This window comes from Vitis vinifera, chromosome 14 (assembly GCF_030704535.1).
Source record: "Vitis vinifera cultivar Pinot Noir 40024 chromosome 14, ASM3070453v1".
NCBI classification, from domain to species: domain Eukaryota; kingdom Viridiplantae; phylum Streptophyta; class Magnoliopsida; order Vitales; family Vitaceae; genus Vitis; species Vitis vinifera.
In genome coordinates this window covers 11,480,775-11,499,359 of record NC_081818.1, presented here as the reverse complement: position 1 = coordinate 11,499,359, position 18,585 = coordinate 11,480,775, and the positions used below count along the sequence as shown (strand labels likewise).

Here is an 18,585-nt window from a genome sequence, read left to right as displayed (position 1 = left end):
TTTCAAACAAGCTCAATATCATTTAAAATAATTATTTTTTTATTTTTGCTGTCAAACAATTTTAATACTATGGTATGCACCGGACCCAGGATACTATAATAAGATTCAATTTATTTTACCAAATTTTGTAGTTAAAGTTTGAAATCATGTAACAATGCCATTCTCTCCACTGAGGAAAAAAAAAGGCATTTTTTTATCTATTAAGGTTAGTAAGGTCAACAAGTAGGAGGGTGTAAAACAATATACTAAAAACCTCCTATCCCCATCTGTATGAGACTCAAGATTGGGCTGCCTGTGCCTAGACAGGCTCAATGGAAATTGGTGGGCTGGGTTTAGGCATAAGACCTTGCCAATGGAGTTTTAAGCCATGTCACATTCTCCACTACTTTTAGCATTCTTTTTAACGAAAGTTTAATTTATTATTTTAATCATTTTTATTTATAAAATTTAAATATTTTAATTATAAATATTATTAAAAATAAATTAAAAAATTACTCCATACATTATAGATTATAGAATGCTTTTCAATTACTACTAAACACAAGAGAACATTGAGATAAAGTATATTTTATCAAACATTGAAATGTAAGATATTTTTTATTCTATTTTTTATTCCATCTTTTAAGTTTTTAACTAAACATGACATGGTATGACATAATTCATTGGATATAATATTTAAGGATATCATTTGCATTAAATATAATATCTAAGAATATTATAGATTATCTATCACATTGAAAATTGAAGTGGGGTAATTGAATACCAAAATATTAAGGGTTTATTTGGTAATTCGAAAATAGTTTTCTATTATCCAAAATAAATAAAAAAACAGAAAAACATGTTTGGCAACTTAAAACCGATTTCTATTTTTTATTCTTAAGAACAAAAAAGGAGTGTCTTCATAAAACATATTTTAATTGTTTTCTATTATTTTCACTTGTTTTTTTATGATTGCTTTAAAAAATAATTATACAAACATGTTAAATAATTAAAAATAAAACATCCAACATAAAAATTATTTTTAAAACATATTTTAAAATATTAAAAATAGGTTAAAAATATTTTAAGTTTCTAAAGACTTTTATTCTACAAAATATTAGATAATAGTTTTCAAAATTTGTTTTTAAAAAACTGTTTCTCAAAATTGTTTTCAAAAACAATTACCAAACAGGCCTTAAAACACCTTTTATTTCATATAAATATAAATGACATATAAATAAATAAATTGTTATGTCAAGTGACAACTATTTAATAAAATCCCAAAATAATAACTCATCTCTCCATCCTCTCAAATAATTTCCATCATATTCAAACATCTTCATCATAATTTTCATCACATAACATACAGTTTGGTGGTTATAAGTTTTTTTTTTTCATTTTTACTTATTTTTTAGATTGATGAAAAGATCTAATATTTGCTATTATGTGTTCTACTTTTCCATGTTTAATTAATATATTTTTGAGGCCATTATGATTTTATTTTGTATATGGCACGTACTTTTTTTTTTATTTTAAAGTGGTTTTGATGATGATATTGGGTCTTTTTGTTGTTTGATAACCCCATAATATATGATAATAATATTCCATTTTTGTTATTTGATACGAATTTATATGAGTCAAGGTTTTTATTTTTTGAGGAAATTACAAATATTTTAATATTGTCAAAGAAAAAAATAATCTCTTATGATTATAGATATTGAAGAAAAAAAATATATTTTCAAACATTATTATGTCAAAGCCAATATCTAAATAAGGAAATAAAGAATTAAAGGGACGAAAATAAAGAAAATTTGAATTATTTACAACATTATTAGCTTTTTCATATTAAAAAAATAAAGAGTACGAAAAAGTATAAATTTTGAAATATTTAGATTATTTCATTATTTGGTATTTTTTATTACAATTAGAAAAAAAAAAAAAGGTTATCTTTGATATAATTTTTTATATTGAAACTAAATACTTTAGGTAAATCTCATTAATTTAGGGATAACAATGAGATAGATTTTTTTTTTTGTCTAGGATAAAGATAAATAAGTTTGGGATTGGTTTAGGAAATTTTTAAAAACCTAGAAAGGGCAAGTTCGATTTGTCTCACCTCGACTATATATAATTTTAAATAAAAAAATTTATTTTAGTTGATTTTTTTTTTCATTTTTCAACTTTTTAAACATAAATAAAAATTATTGTTTATAAAAATAAATTATAAATATTTATAATATTTTTTATTTATAAATTATTTTTATTTTAAATAAAATTTAAAATTTGAAAAATTAGAAAAAAACAAAAAAAACTTTAAAATGTTGAAAATCTTAAACAGGGTATAGTGGATATGAGAATTTTCTTACACTTGCCTCTCCCTGCTTCACTTTGTTATAAATAAACAAGATGGGATTGGGATGAGGATATCCAGTCCCGAATCCACCTCATTATCATCCCTAAACTAGTTGCATCAATGCTAATGTAAATTTTTTATTATCATAATAAGAAAAGTATCAATAAAATAAACTTTGTACTCAATACAAGAGAGAGAGAATCAATTTAAGGTCCCATATTTTCTTTTTGACTTCTCACTAGCCAAATAGAAGATAGTTTTTCTCCAAGAAAGGAAAAAAAAAAAAAAACTTTCCTAGATCTCCTAACAACTATTATAAATCAATACTCATCCAAATGTGATTTTAGAAAATAAATAAAATAAAACCAATTGAAAAACAATCAACAAATACAAAATATATAAAATATGAAAGCCCAAACCCTATATCATCAATAAATAAATAAAAAAGATGATCGCAAAGAAGAAAAACGACTCAGTTTTGGCTTGTAAAATTAAAGAAACTACCATTTATATTTTGATATTGATAACTAGATGACTTCTCGTTTGAAAGAGAAAGGGAAGTGAAGGAAAAAAAGCATATGATGAATAAGAAAGAATATACTTAGGTTTCATCAATTCATCTTGCATTGCACATGTTTTCTTTTTGAAACCCACCATGTCTTGTGTCATTGTATATATTTTGTATTATGTATTATGTAGCACTATGTTTATTGGTTAATTAATTGATTGTCAAATTCCCACAACTCATTTAGTAAAGATTGAATTATTTTAGGTTTGGTGGAATTCCTAATACCTTCTTACTAATTGACTTAATCTTCAATTCATTCTTGATTTGTAGATACCTACTCTTTTAGGAGTCATTTAGGGTTTTCTTTCTTATTTTGTTTTTTATTTAAAAAATAAAATAAGTGATGATCTAAGTAAAGGAAATCAATTTTTTAAGATAAACAAATAAATAATTATTTTCAAATAAAAAGAATATATACACATCACCATTGTGGTTGATGTCCACTAAAACTCCATGGTTTTTTTAATAGTAACCAAGCAAACTTCAAATAAAGATCGGGCATAAAAAATGTTATATGCTATGTTTTTAACTTTGGATTTAGTGTCATCTCATATAATTCAAGAAACAACCATCAACTATACTACCTTCCTTGAAGATCAAGCATATTGGACTAACTTTAAAACTTGTCCTAGTGTTTTGATAAGAAGGGTTTTAGAATATATATATATATATATATATATATATATATATAGAGAGAGAGAGAGAGAGAGAGAGTTCAACTTTGGATTTAGTGTCATCTCATATAATTCAAGAAACAACCATCAACTATACTACCTTCCTTGAAGATCAAGCATATTGGACTAACTTTAAAACTTGTCCTAGTGTTTTGATAAGAAGGGTTTTAGAATATATATATATATATATATATAGAGAGAGAGAGAGAGAGAGAGAGAGAGAGAGAGAGAGTTAAAGAATTTAGGGATATGTTAGGTGTAACAAAATTTCAACAAATATTAAGGAGGGTTGAATATATGGATCAAAGAGAGAGAGAGAGAGTTAATGAATTTCATGGACATGTTAGGTGTGACAAAATTTCAACAAATATTAAGGAGGGTTGAATATGTGGATCAGAGAGAGAGAGAGAGAGAGTGTGTTAATGAATTTCATGGACATGTTAGGTGTGACAAAATTTCAACAAATATTAAGGAGGGTTGAATATGTGGATCAGTTTTAGGTGTTAGTCAACTATCTATGTTCTCATTGTTACACTTAGCAGGAGATGCAAGGGTAGGGTCGAGCTCCCAACTGAATTATCGAAAAAAAAAAAATTTAATAAATGACTAGTTTGTAATTTAACCATTTTATAATTTAGGGTTTTGTTTTTTATCAATGTGTGCGGTCACAATGAGAAGAGAGTGATAGTTTCACCATTGTATTTTTCCTCTTCCGTTTGATTAGTAAATCCTTGGGTGTTGATGCACTTGATGTACATAGGATCACATAGATCATTGAACCATGCTAAAATCTCTTTTTTTTTCTTTTTTTCTTTTTTCCTTTTTTACTTTCGTATGTTGTTTGGTTAACAAACCCAGGGCATGTGTTCATGTACTTGGCATGGCCTACCAAGTTATTTCTTGATCTATTCTAAAGCACTTGTAATGTTACGAATTTGTATTGAAATTCTAACATTAGGGTTAATCCTACCTATGTGTCGATATTATTGGGAGGATTATGCACATAGTTGTTGCAATTTTGGAGCACAACTGCAGCATTTTATAAAATAAAAAAATTAAAATTTTAAAAATTAAAAAAATTTAAAAAAAAAAAAAAAAAGGAGTACATGGTCCCATATATATTTCATTCTCAATTGGATAGTTGCTCAGAGTAGACGTGGGGAGTGTCTTGGTACCCTTCAAAGGTAACACTAAGAGGTCAGACTTAACTGGTGGTTGGATGCTGTTGGAATTATTGGGTTAAGGGTCTACAAAAATTATGCAAACTAACCTAGCCCAAAACTGAACAAACAAGAGGCAGAAAAAATAAAAAGAAAAAGGGTACTTATCAGATATCTGGTTGAGGCGTGACTAGAACTGTACTTAAGTAGATCCACCCTCTTCGAGTATCAACCTTGGTGCAGTAGGGAAATTCGGCATCCAACCTTCAAGATTCAACAGGCAACAAACCTTGCCTTAGGTGCACACTGTTGGCTAGGTATAATACAACTCGAACAGAATAGAAAAATTCCTCCAAATGAATATTAGATGAGAAGTAGTATAGCAAAAATATGGGTGCAGCAAAATAGAGGTGGTTGTAGTACTAGTCGATACAGCAGCACAGATGGATGCAGCAAGGTGTCTAGTGCAACAAGACTAGAGCAGCACTAGAGGATGCAACAAGGCTTCTAGTGCAACAAGAATGATTGCAGAGCAGTACTGTATAGGCACAGGGTCTCCAGGTGTAGACTCGGGTGCTCCAAGCAACTAGAGAACATGTTGGCACAAAAGGATGAAAAACGGGAGGTTATTGCAGAAGGATGGAAACGGGGTGTTGCACAAGGAAGGGGACAAATGAAACAGAGAGAAAATCGCCAAAGAAGTCGTGCCAGAACAGGAACCAGAGCAAAGGTGAGAGCAATTCTCAAGTTGGAAGTAGAATGAAAGACTTTGAGATGCAGAGGCCTTCTATAGGCAGAGTGCTAATGAGACTCTCCTGTAAAAGCTGAACAACCTATAACTTAAATTAATTTAAATTAATTTTCAGCTTCGCAGTCAAAGAGTTTCTATCCCGAGCCACTCAAATTCCCACTAGAATGGGCTTAGGCCCCTAGGCGCGCAAAGCTTCCCCTCACCTCTCCATAAGCCCATAAGGCTAAGGAAGTAAATTTCAATATATACCCACATAAAGTACATCTCTTTTTTCCAATGTGGAATTGGAACTTTTTCTTTTAACACTTTAAAAACACCCATTCAATACATTTTTATCCAACAATCCTCCATAGAGTGTATGAGTGAAGATAGAAACCATCGAAGGAAACTAGAATCCAATGCATCATTGTTGATGTCCATAGGCTATGAACTAAGATTAAGATAAATAAGTATTAAGTTATAGGTTTATGAAAATAAATTTCTATGAATTATGTAATTCTCAATTGAGTTGTACATAATGAGTTAGCACAAATAGGTCATGAATCCTACTTGGGATATTCATAAGAGTTCTAAAGAATTTGCTTAAGTTGTTATAGGAAGTGGTCTCACCTCCACTCTCATATAAGTGAATTCATCAACTATGTTAACTGTGTTGTATAATTAAATATATCATCCATAAGGAATATGGTATTCATTAAAAGTAAATACTCAACCTCAATCATTGTAGAACACGCTCAATATATACCATAGGGATGAACCCTCATATAAGTATAGGTAATAGAGCACCTCTTAGTCAACAAGTGATTTGTTATTATTCATATAAACCTATTTCATAGGATCTCCATTTAAGTAGGTTGAGTTACCATCACTCTTAAGTTCTATATTTTTTAAAATTTTTAATTAAATTGAGAATTAACATTTATAGGACTCTTTAATATTAAAAAAATAATATATTTGAAAAAGATATTCAAGATCAAGAGAACAATTAATTTATTTTATTTTAGCTAAATTATCATTATCAATAGGTAAGAACTTATTTATGAAAAGGCAATTACATAGTACATGCAATATTTGAAAACTATTTATTTTTGGTCTATTTAATATTTTACTTGGATTAAAAACTAATATTTGTAAAACTTTTTACTAAAGAAAAACTAGAGTATTTAATAAAGATATTTTCTATCAAGAGGATAAAAAAATTAAGATACCTAAGAAAATATCATCAATTTTTAAATGATTATACCATCTATCTCTAAAAACTAAAAGAGGATTTATTTTAATCAATTTAATTGATAATGGAATCTATTAAGATTGATGATACTTCTCATTATAATTGGATTCATTAGATTAAAATGTGAAATTAACTATTTAAGAGAAAATATAATGATAATAAGGAAAAGAGTTAATGAAATATTGAATGAGTCTAATTAGTACCTCATTTAAATGAATTACTCATTCTTTTTTAAGAAGTTCATTTCTTACTAAATAACAACCAATCTTTATAATTAGATGAAGTTTCATCTCAATTTATTAAAATATCTTTTAAAAATGAGAAAAAAATATGGTCATAATAGTAAGAAAATAAACAAAAGTAATGAATCATTGGTGTTTGCTTTTAATGAGGACTCCATTTAAAGAATTTTCAATGTGAAAAGTTATGGTTCACATTTATTGTTTTGCTAATTTTATAACCATCAAATTTTAAAGAAGCAATATACTTGTTTATGTATTAGGTTAGGTTAACAAATTTGTTTCATTATTACACTAAATTTGATATATCATACATTTTGAGGGTCTTATAGGTTAGAGCCATTTAAATTTGGGATACATCTACATTGGATATATTAGAGCATGTAAATGGCTATTAAAGAAGTTAATTTTGAGAGGAAAAAAAAAATCGGAAAATGAGGCTTAACATATAAAAAATATACATGAATGCTCAACATCACAAGGAGGATGTTCAAACGTCCATTGGAATGATCAAACATCCTCTAAGCGTTTCAAGGTGCTTTGAAGCTCGTATTGCATTCATCATATTCTATGACATCTTGTTCATCATTTCAACTATATCTTTTAATTAAAAGGAATATAGAGGATATGAGGTTTGTAGCTACAAAAAGTTTAGGTAGCTCAATATGCTCATTTCATAGGTCAACATTAATTAAAGCATGACTTATATGGATTTGAATGAGCCAAAGGGTTGACAGTCCAATAAGTTGGACCAGCCAATCTCGTCCGATTTCCAAAATATTATATATTTCTATAGCTTATTTAGCTTTCTAAACATAACCCAGTAATTTATTTTTTTCTAAATATATGCATAAATGGTGTGATAATCCTACATGTATTATGCATTTTTATGTGTTTTTTGGTTTAAAATTATTTCATATTGATAAAATAGCATTGTTGATATCGGATATTGTGTTTGCTCATCTTTGTATACCCTATTGTGTTCTTAACAAATTCACCCTTTGTTAATTCATATAAATTATGAGGGGAAATGGAATACAAGGGGAAAAGAGAAATTGACAAAAATAAGAAAAAAAAAATGTATAATGTTCATGGGGGAGATACAAAGAAGGGGGAGCATGTAAGTTGTAATTCTCATTGCAATCATATATGAAGTTTTGTATTGTATCTTTCTTAAGTTAATATTGTGATTATTAAGTGATTATTTGCAACTTAGTGTAAGGAAGCTAAACATAAGTATTTGTAGTGTATTTGTTAGAAATTTCATGATGATTTTCATAGAAATATTATTATAGGTATAATATTGATTTGAGTCCATATATATAATCATGCATAATGAAGCCATTGTAAGATTATTAAGGATTGGCAAGGCTTAGTTAAAAATAAAGCTTACTTTGAAGAAAAATGAGGATAAGGTTTGTACAAGATGATCATTTTCCTTTCAATTCGCATAAAATCAACTTACATTTGATTGATTATTCCTAGACCTTAGAGGGTGTTGAGGAGTTTCCCTAGGGTTGTGTAAGTGTATATGTTAGTGTTTGGTTTAAATTTCAAGTCATGTTAAGTGTATGATAGCATAAAATTTTATCTCTTTCATGTTTTCATTATTAGCAAGTCATGTGTCAAAGATAGTTAAGAAAATTCAGATTTTTATGCTTTTCTATTCAATCAAATCCAATTGACAAACTTGGATTTGTTAGTATATATATATATATGGATATATTTATCCCCCATAACTTAGTTAGGATCTTGTGGTGCTAGGAATCTTATTTTACTTCTTGTTGTGTATTCTAATTATTATTTTTTACGAAGAAATCATATTATCTTTCAAAAGCCTTTATGATATTAGAGCTCCAGCTCTTAGATCAATCTTTCAATGGTTAAAATGGTGATAATGTGCTTCATGTTCCTAATTTCTTCTATAATTTATTGTCCATAAGCAAAATAACTCATGATCGCAATTTTCATGCTAACTTCTATCTATCTCATTATGAATTTCAAGAACTAGCCTTAAGAAAGACAACTGGTAGTGTTAGGAAAAGTAAAGGACTTTATTTTTTAAAAGATGGAATGAAATCAAGTGAACAACTGCAAAGCACTTGTTTTGAGTCTATTTCCATTTCTAGTGATAGTGAAATAATGTTGTGGCATAACAGATTAGGTCACCCAAGTTTTTAATATTTGAAGTACTTATCTCCACATTTATTTAAGAATAAAATTTCATCTTCATTTCAATGTATGTGCATTAGGGAAACAACATTGTGCCTCTTATCTACCACGACCTTATTGACAATCTACACCATTTTCATTAACTCATAATGACATGTGGGGGCTCAATCTTTTCTCTGGAAAAGAAAAATGGTTTGTCATGTTCATTGATGATCACACCAGGGTTAGTTAAGTTTATTTGGTTAAAGAAAAATTTGAACTAGAAAGTGTTTTAAAAAATCTTTACACCATGGTACAAACACAATTTTATGAAAAAAAAAATGTCAAGGTTTTCAAAAGTGATAACAGCAAGGAATATTTTAATAAGTTTGGGGCATTTTTTTCTCAAAAAAGGGTATTATTCATTCAAGTTCTTGTAACGATACCCCTTAACAAAACGGAGTAACCAATAGAAAAAATAATCATTTTTTAGAAATTGCTTGAGCATTACTTTCACAAATAATATTCCTAAATATCTTTAGGATAAAGTAGTTCGTACGGTTACTTATCTTATTATAGGATGTCTTAAAAAATTTTGGGTTTCAAAAACCTTTGCATTTTTTTCAAAAACTTTATCCTACACTCAGCTTTTATCTTCCTTACCAATAAAAATATTTGGTTGCACTATGTTTACTCACAACCATGAAAAAGGTCGTGGTAAGTTAGATCCTAGGGTTGGGAAGTGCATTTTGTGGGATTTGCACCAAATAAGAAAGGTTATAAATGTTATAAACCAATTTCCAAAAAATTGTTTATTACCTTGGGTGTATCATTTTTTGAAAATAAACCGATTTTTTCAAATTGATTTGCCAAAAAATGATATTTCTCCAACTACTAGCCAAAATTTTCATATAAAGAATCATGAAAATTTTAAAATTCTTAAAACCTCTAGCCGAGAATTCAATTTGAAAAAATCTGATCAGCCTTTTGAAAAATCAAATCCAACCTAATTTTCTAAAAATTCAGAAAAATATGATTAGTTTTTTTTAAAAAAAACAAATCCTAACCAAGATTTGAACTTGGAAACAGAATCTAATCTTAATCATGTGAGAAAAGCTTCTCTACCTAGCCAGGAGTTAAACCGGAGTCAAGTTTGAGATTCTCTAATTAACTCTCAAACAGATTTTGATAAAATCTCATAGCATAGTACTAATTTTCAAAGTGAGTCCTTTAACGATTTAGATATGTCCCCATAGCTATCTAAAAAGGAAGTAGGTCTTATATATACCAATCATCCAATGTCTAAATTCGTGTCCTACAAAAATCTTTCATCATCATTTTTTGCTTTCACTTCTCAACTTTCATGTGTAGAGATTCCAAAGAATGTAAAAGATGCTTTACAAGTTCCAGTATGGAAAGATGTGGTACTTGAGGAGATGAGGGTGCTTGAGAAGAATAAGACATGAGAAATTGAATATCTACCAAAAGGAAAAACAACGGTTAGATGCAAATGGGTATTCACCATAAAATATAGATCAGGCGGGACTTTAAAAAGGTACAGTGAGATTGATGGCCAAAGGATTCACACAAACATATGACATCAACTACATGAAGACGTTTGCACCAATGGCAAAGCTAAATACTGTAAGAGTACTCTTTTCACTTGAAGCAAACCTTGATTGACCTCTACAAAAATTAGATGTCAAGAACTTTCTTGAACAAAGATCTAGAGGAAAAGGTCTATATGGATCCTCCCTCGCAGTTTGAAAAAGGGTTTGGTTCAAAGGTGTATAGATTGAAAAAATCTATGTATGGTCTTAAATAATCACCAAGAGCCTATTTCGAGAAGTTTACTTAGTTGGTAAAAAATCAATGGTATAATCAAGCTTAAACTGATCACACTATGTTCATCAAACACTCCAGAGACAAAAAGTGGCAGTCTTGATAGTGTATGTGGATGATATCATGCTCATGGGTGATAATCAAAATGAGATGAACCAGCTAAGAATTGTCTAGCTACAAAATTTAAGATCAATGACTTGAGATCCTTAAGATGTTTTCTTGGAATGGAAGTTGCTCATCCAAGAAAGAGATTGTTGTCTCACAATGAAAATATTTCTTAGATCTACTCAAAAAGATTGGGATGAGTGGTTGTAGGCCCATAGACACGCTATGAATCCTAATCACAAACTCGAAGATAGAAAACAAGGGGTTCTTATAGATATAGCTCAATACCAAAGATTAGTAGGGAAGTTGATCTATTTGTCACATACACGACCTGACATTGCATTTGTCGTCAACATGTGAGCTAATTTTTGTATTCTTCATATGAAGAACATCTTAAAGCTGCTTATAAAATTTTGAGATTCTTGAAGAGCTCTCCAAGAAAAGGCTTATTTTTCGAAAAAGTTGATAAGTAGAAGATTGAAGCCTACACTGATGCAAATTGAGCCAAGTCCATGATAGACATAAAATCTACATCTGAGTTATTGCACTTATGTGTGGGCAAACCTTATCACATGGAGAAGCAAAAAGAAAAATGTTGTAACTCGAAGCAGCGTAAGGGTGGAGTACAGAGCAATGGCTAATGGAGTTCGGAAATGTTGTGGTTGCAACGAGTACTCAAGGAATTGAAGAATCAAGTAAATATGCCTATGAAGTTGTATTGTAACAATAAAGCAACAATAAACATCGCCCACAACCATGTGCAATACAATAGAACCAAGCACATCAAGATCAATAGAAGCGTCATAAAAAAGAAACTTGAGGTAGGAGTTATTTGCATGTCATTTCTTCCTACCATGAAGCAAACCATAGATATTTTAACAAAAGGATTGTTTCAACCAAACTTCAAGCTTCTTATTAGCAAGTTGAGCATGATCAATATCTACGCACCAACTTGAGGAGAGTGTCAAAGATAGTTAAGATAGTTAAGATTTTTATGCTTTTATGTTCAATAAAATCTTAGTAACAAACTTGAATTGTTAAGAATTTTTTTTATCTCCCATAAGTTAGTTAGGATCTTGTGGTGCTAGGAGTCTTATTTATTTGCTGTTGTGTATTCTGATATATAATTTTTTATGAAGAAACCGTATTATCTTCCAAAAGACTTATCATGGTTCACTATTTGTGAGCTTTAATAAAGGACAAGAAGAGTTTATGGTAAGCCTTTATCATTGGTGAAGTGCACTTAGCTATTGGTAAACATATATTAAATGTACAACATTAGATTTCTTAGTTTTTTTCTTTTAAATCATTAGGCTATAGATTTTTTAGTATTTTTTTCCCTCCCTCTTTTAAATTTTCAAATTTATGGAATTCTTTTGTAATTTAATATGTTTTATTTATTTATATATTTATTGTTTGTTTGTGTGTATTTTTTTCCCTTAATTTTCCTTTAGTTTCTTTGGAAACAAGCAAATTTGAATAAAGGAATTTATAGAATTATGGTTTATTTGTGTCATGACCTACTCTAACTCAATTTAAAGTTGGTAATTGTCTTAGCCTACCTAGGGATTGGGTAAGAAAAGGGTTAGACATTTTTTTATTTAAGGTATTTTTGAAAAAAAAAAAAAAAAAAATATATATATATATATATATATATATATATATATATATATATATATATATATATATAGCAATTTTAAAAATATTTTTAAATAGACACACTTTATAACATCAATTAAAATTTGTCTTTTGAAAGACAACTTCAGTTTAGATATAGAGTTATCTTTTTCAAAAGATAATTTCAAACTCAATTAAAATTGTCTCTCCAATTTATAGGATTTCTTAAAAATATCATAGATTTTAAAATATTGTATTTTTATCAAAATCCCTTATTTAATAATGGTTTTAAAAATCGGATCAGAGCTATTAGTCACGATTTTGGTCTAATTTAGTGAATTGGACCAAAAAATAATTGAAACAAAATCCAACTGGACGATTCAACCAATTTCCTCCCCACCCCCGCGTGGCCCCAGCTCTAGCAGCAGCCGCCGACGCCTGCCGACAAACCTCCCCCAACCAAAGGTCCAAAGCAAACCAGTCATTCCCCTCCCCCACCACCAAAACCAATCTTTCCCCGACCCCAACCCACCAAAAACGACCAACACTTGTCGACACGCCTTCCTATTGCCCAAGCGGATGAAATCTCAAATCTTAAACTTCCATTTTTAAATTTAATTTTTATCTTTTATATTTAATGTCTTAATTTTATGTTTAATATTTAATATTTATAATTTTTTCATTTTTTGATTATTTATTACACATTAAAATTTTAATTTATTGAAATTATTAAAATTTTAATTTATTGAGATTTTTGTGGACTTATTTATTATAATTAAAATTTGAATCATTTTCATATTTTATTTAGTGCAAATAGAATTTATTATTTTTATTTATTAAATTTTTAAATTTTAATAATATATAAAATATATATTTATGATGTTCGAAAGTTGATCACATTTTGATTGTAATCCAACCAGTGAACCATAAACCAATCAATCGTGAATCAATAATTTTTCTAATTCCGGTCATGTTCTAAAAATATTTATTTAAATACAGAGTTAAGGCACAAATGCAATTTTTTTATATTAAAGTATCATTTTTTTAATATTTATTAAGATATGATAGCTTCAAAAGTATCTCCAAATCTCTAACATTTTTTAAAATATCGATTGAAAGTTGTCAATTTAAGGATTAAATTTGTCTCGCAATTTCAAAATTGCCATAGATTTGGGATTATTTTAAAGATTTTCATATTCTACTAAACACTTTTTAAAATTACTCTTTAACTTTTTTAAAATCCTCACAAATGCCCCACAGTTTCATTTTTAACCAAATCTAAGCAGGGGCAGGTTGTTGGCTTATAAGATACTATCTTTTGTATTAGGCCTTTGATTGATAAATAAAATGGTTTGTGATACCTTTGCCTTTTGGGAGGGGGCCTAAGTTTAGGATCACCCCTCTTTTCATGAATTCTTAAACAATCACTTTTTCGTTACACAAAATCTAACCAGAAATAAATATTATGGAAACACATTTTTTAGACATATTTTTAGTTTATATCTAATCACCAAATGATTCTCTTGAAAAAAACATTCCTAATAAAAACATCAACTGTAGAGGGAATTTTAGTAATATACTCTATTTAGTTTCTAATCAACCATCAAATATATAGAAGAGATGTCCACATCATTTGAAAGCATAGATTTATAATCCATACCAGCAGTTAACCAAGTGGTTTAGGTACTAATATGTCATCCACTCTTTATTTCAATCAGCAGCCAGAAGCAACTGAACTGCATCCACACACTATAAGACATCAAACATATCCCAAAAGACACACAGGAATGACCACAACCAAATATCAGAACCCAGACCCCCCACGAAGACGAAGGACCAAGTGAAGAGTGGACTCCTTCTGAATGTTGTAATCAGCAAGTGTCCGACCATCCTCCAACTGCTTCCCTGCAAAGATCAGCCTCTGCTGATCTGGAGGGATCCCCTCCTTGTCCTGAATTTTGGCCTTCACATTATCTATGGTGTCTGAGCTCTCCACCTCTAGTGTGATCGTCTTTCCCGTCAGGGTCTTCACAAATATCTGCATACCTCCACGAAGGCGAAGAACCAGGTGAAGGGTGGATTCCTTTTGTATGTTGTAATCAGCCAGAGTCCTTCCATCCTCAAGCTGTTTACCAGCAAAGATGAGCCTCTGCTGATCTGGGGGGATACCCTCCTTGTCTTGGATCTTCGCCTTCACATTGTCGATTGTGTCAGAGCTCTCCACCTCAAGAGTGATGGTCTTCCCGGTCAGCGTCTTTACAAATATTTGCATTCCACCTCTCAGCCGGAGAACCAAATGAAGGGTGGACTCTTTCTGAATGTTGTAATCTGCCAAGGTCCGACCATCCTCAAGCTGTTTACCAGCAAAGATGAGCCTCTGCTGGTCTGGGGGGATTCCCTCCTTGTCTTGGATTTTTGCCTTTACATTGTCAATCGTGTCAGAACTCTCTACTTCAAGGGTGATGGTTTTTCCAGTGAGTGTCTTAACAAAGATTTGCATTCCACCTCTCAAACGGAGGACCAGGTGGAGTGTGGACTCTTTCTGAATGTTATAATCGGCCAAAGTCCTGCCATCCTCAAGCTGCTTTCCAGCAAAAATCAACCTTTGCTGATCAGGGGGGATTCCTTCCTTGTCTTGGATTTTCGCCTTTACATTGTCAATCGTATCAGAGCTCTCAACTTCAAGGGTGATGGTCTTTCCAGTGAGTGTCTTAACAAATATTTGCATTCCACCTCTCAATCGAAGGACGAGGTGGAGTGTGGACTCTTTCTGAATGTTATAATCTGCCAAAGTCCTGCCATCCTCAAGCTGCTTTCCAGCAAAAATCAACCTTTGCTGGTCAGGGGGGATACCCTCCTTGTCTTGGATTTTCGCCTTAACATTGTCAATGGTATCAGAACTTTCCACTTCAAGGGTTATAGTCTTCCCAGTAAGGGTCTTAACAAAGATCTGCATCTGTTATGTTACAATAGGAAGATGGGTTAATGACAACATCCTATGGATGAAGAAATGGGTTTTATATTTGGAATTCAGTCCCATATCAAACCGCAAAAATAATGTTAAAAGAAATATGTGAAGATAAGACCAAAGTAGATTTAAGTGCAGTAAAACAAGGGAGAAATTAGAAAATAGAAGCTTAGTTGGTGCAGGTGCAGAATGTGACTCCTCCTACACTTGCTGTTCTACTCAAGTCCAAAGTGGATTTGAGACCAGGGTTCCAGGGTTTAAAAAAAGAGGAGTTAATAAGAAGTATCCAATAAATATTAGAAGATGTTGTCACTAATCAAGCCTCAAGCAAAGATCTGCATCTGTTATGTTACATAGGAAGATAGGCAACATCCTAAGGGAGAAATTTCAACAATAAGCCATGCCACAAGAAAATGTGATGAGTTATAAGCTAAAACAACAAAATGATAAAAGTTGCAAGGGTTATTTCCTAAATAATCTGAAAATGGGTTTTACACTTGGAATTGAGTCCTAAATCAAACCGCAAAGAATAATACCATTTCGGTAATGGTGTTAAAAATAAAAATAAAAATACATCAATGAAAGTCAGTCCAAAGTAGATTTTTAAGTGAAGTAAAACAGGGGAGAAATTGGATATAGTAGCTTAGTTGGTGCAGATGTAGAAAGAGACTCCTACTCCAATTTCATTCTACTCAAGTCCAAAGTGGATTTGGGATCAGGATTCTAGGGGAAGGGAAAAAAAAGGAGATAATAAGAAGCATTCTATAAACATTAGAAGATGTTATCAAGACTCAAATTAACTTTGGGGCAAGAATCTATCCACCAAAAATGGGGAGAAAGGAAAAAAAGGAGAAAAAAATACCAAAGTGCCGCAATTCTAATCTCACTCGATGTATATTTTCCCAAAAAACAAAAATAACCCAAGTGTTAGAATTCTACATTTCATGCAATAGATTATTTGCCAAACCCCCTTGCAAATGGGTTTTTTTTTTTTTTTTTTTGGTTCTTTAGCATTGGAAACAATCTCCCCCAAAATGAAACAAATATTTTCTTCTCAAATCTACATCTATATTTGTAAACAGAAGCATAATCATATTAATATTGGAAAAAAAAAACCCTAAAATTAACAAAGCCCTTTTCATTTAGGGTTAGAGCAAAATCATCATATAATAAGACCAAGATCGATACGTCCAAAACAAGCATTCGAATAAATTGAGGCTTAACTTGGAATTCAAATCGCGTGGATTCCAAGCATCTCTCCTTGGTAAAGCGATTTGATTTAAAATTCAAAATCTTGGCTTTGTATCTTTGTTCCAGGTAATTACAGAAACATTCATACCAAAAAGCAACCAAACAAACACAAATTCACACAAAACACAAAAAGTCAATCAAGAATGGATCTTGAATCGAAAGAATAATAAAAGGCAAAATAAAAGAAACGGAAAAGAAAACAAACCTTGAAAGGGAATGGTTGATGAACAAGCACGGAAACGAAGAGCGCTTTTCAGAGATAGCAGAAACTATTGGAATGATGAGATGAGAGGGGTTAGGAAATATTTAATATTTATAGTTGTAGAGGTAGGCTTGGCCTTGGGGAAAGTCTATCTTGACGTGCGTAGACTTATCTTCTTTGCGTGTTCCCCAAGCTACTTTCTCGAATCTTCTTTTCAAATCATAGATAAACACCTGCCCTTGCCGTGCCTTCACCGCAAATTAGAAAACTTATTGGGAAAATTGTGTTTTGGGCCCAACAAAAATTAAGAAATGGTCCATCTAACTGACCTAATTAATGATAAGGATATGAAATGTTAACAGATGAAAATGCCATTTACATTTCCAACTCAAATTGTTGTAAAATAATGGGTTTCACAGCTGGTAAATGTGAAATGTCATGTCACCAGAGTGAAATTCTGAATCTTCCTACCATTTTCTCTCCCTCTGTAAACAACATACGCACAAACGATGCCGACCTTAACTGTCCCCCAATCGCTTTCTTCAGCAGCCAAGGATTGTGAGGATTTCAGAAAAGCTTTTGTAGGTATTTTATCAACGATCATTCCCAAATCCAAATGATGGGGGTCTGAATTATTTGCTGATATTTTGATTTTATCAGGTTGAGGCGTTTGTAGGTATTTTATCATCATCGTCCAGAGAGAATAAATGGGAGCGTTTGAGATGGAGAAGGTGAAAGGTGGGAGTCCCTACGGTGCAGGAACTTACGCTGGGGACGGCTCAAGACAACCATCTGAGCTTGAATTGGAGCAAGGTTTCCACCAGGGGAAGTACATTGCTGGCATCACAAAGAAGCTCAAGGAAGCAGCTTAATATCCATTCCCTATTCTGAGATTGTTTTGCATTCTTCCATTTTTTCACTTCTAGAATTTAAGTTCCGTATTTCTATTGGATTGCCAAAAAACAAAAAAAAAAATAATAATTGTTGCTGTGTTTGGCATATGCTCTATGTGTTGAATGTACTCAGAACATTGGTTTGCTGATCCAACTTGAAAAATTGTCCTCTTTCTCCCCCTTTCACACTAAACCCAGAATTTTATATTGGTAACAATTAATCCCTGTCATTTTCTATTGGTTTCTGGGTATAGATTAGATAGGTGAGAGGTCCTTTCTTTCAGCAGTGAAGGTTGGAAATTTACTGGGATTGAGAATGTTAGCGGGGGGGGGGGGGGGGGGGGGGGGTTTAATCATACACACCACCTGGATTCTACCAATAAAGTCCTTCGGAATGTAATCTAAATTTTGGCCTAATCTTTGATGTTACAGAAGGAAAGAAGGGGTGGAGATGATACACTCCACAGATTGGACAGCTAACAAGTACCTACTATTATTGACTATGTATTAATTTCCTATTAACAAGTAAAACAAATGGCATTGATTTTGTTTTACTAGTTTCTGCTTGAATTCCTAAATTTTCTTTTTGAATATTTTTCTT

At 31.0% G+C, this 18,585-nt stretch overlaps 1 protein-coding gene across 1 annotated transcript; it reads right to left on the bottom strand.

Moving 5' to 3' along the window:
* Positions 1 to 14,254: 14,254 nt before the first annotated feature.
* Positions 14,255 to 17,281, bottom strand: LOC100252768 (polyubiquitin 4). Its single transcript, XM_002266334.5, has 2 exons — positions 17,095 to 17,281; positions 14,255 to 15,626 (listed from the first exon to the last, which is right to left on the bottom strand). The coding sequence occupies exon 2, from the start codon at positions 15,624 to 15,626 to the stop codon at positions 14,475 to 14,477; it is 1,152 nt and encodes a 383-aa protein (XP_002266370.1). The 5' UTR covers positions 17,095 to 17,281; the 3' UTR covers positions 14,255 to 14,474.
* Between the last annotated feature and the right edge of the window lie 1,304 nt (positions 17,282 to 18,585).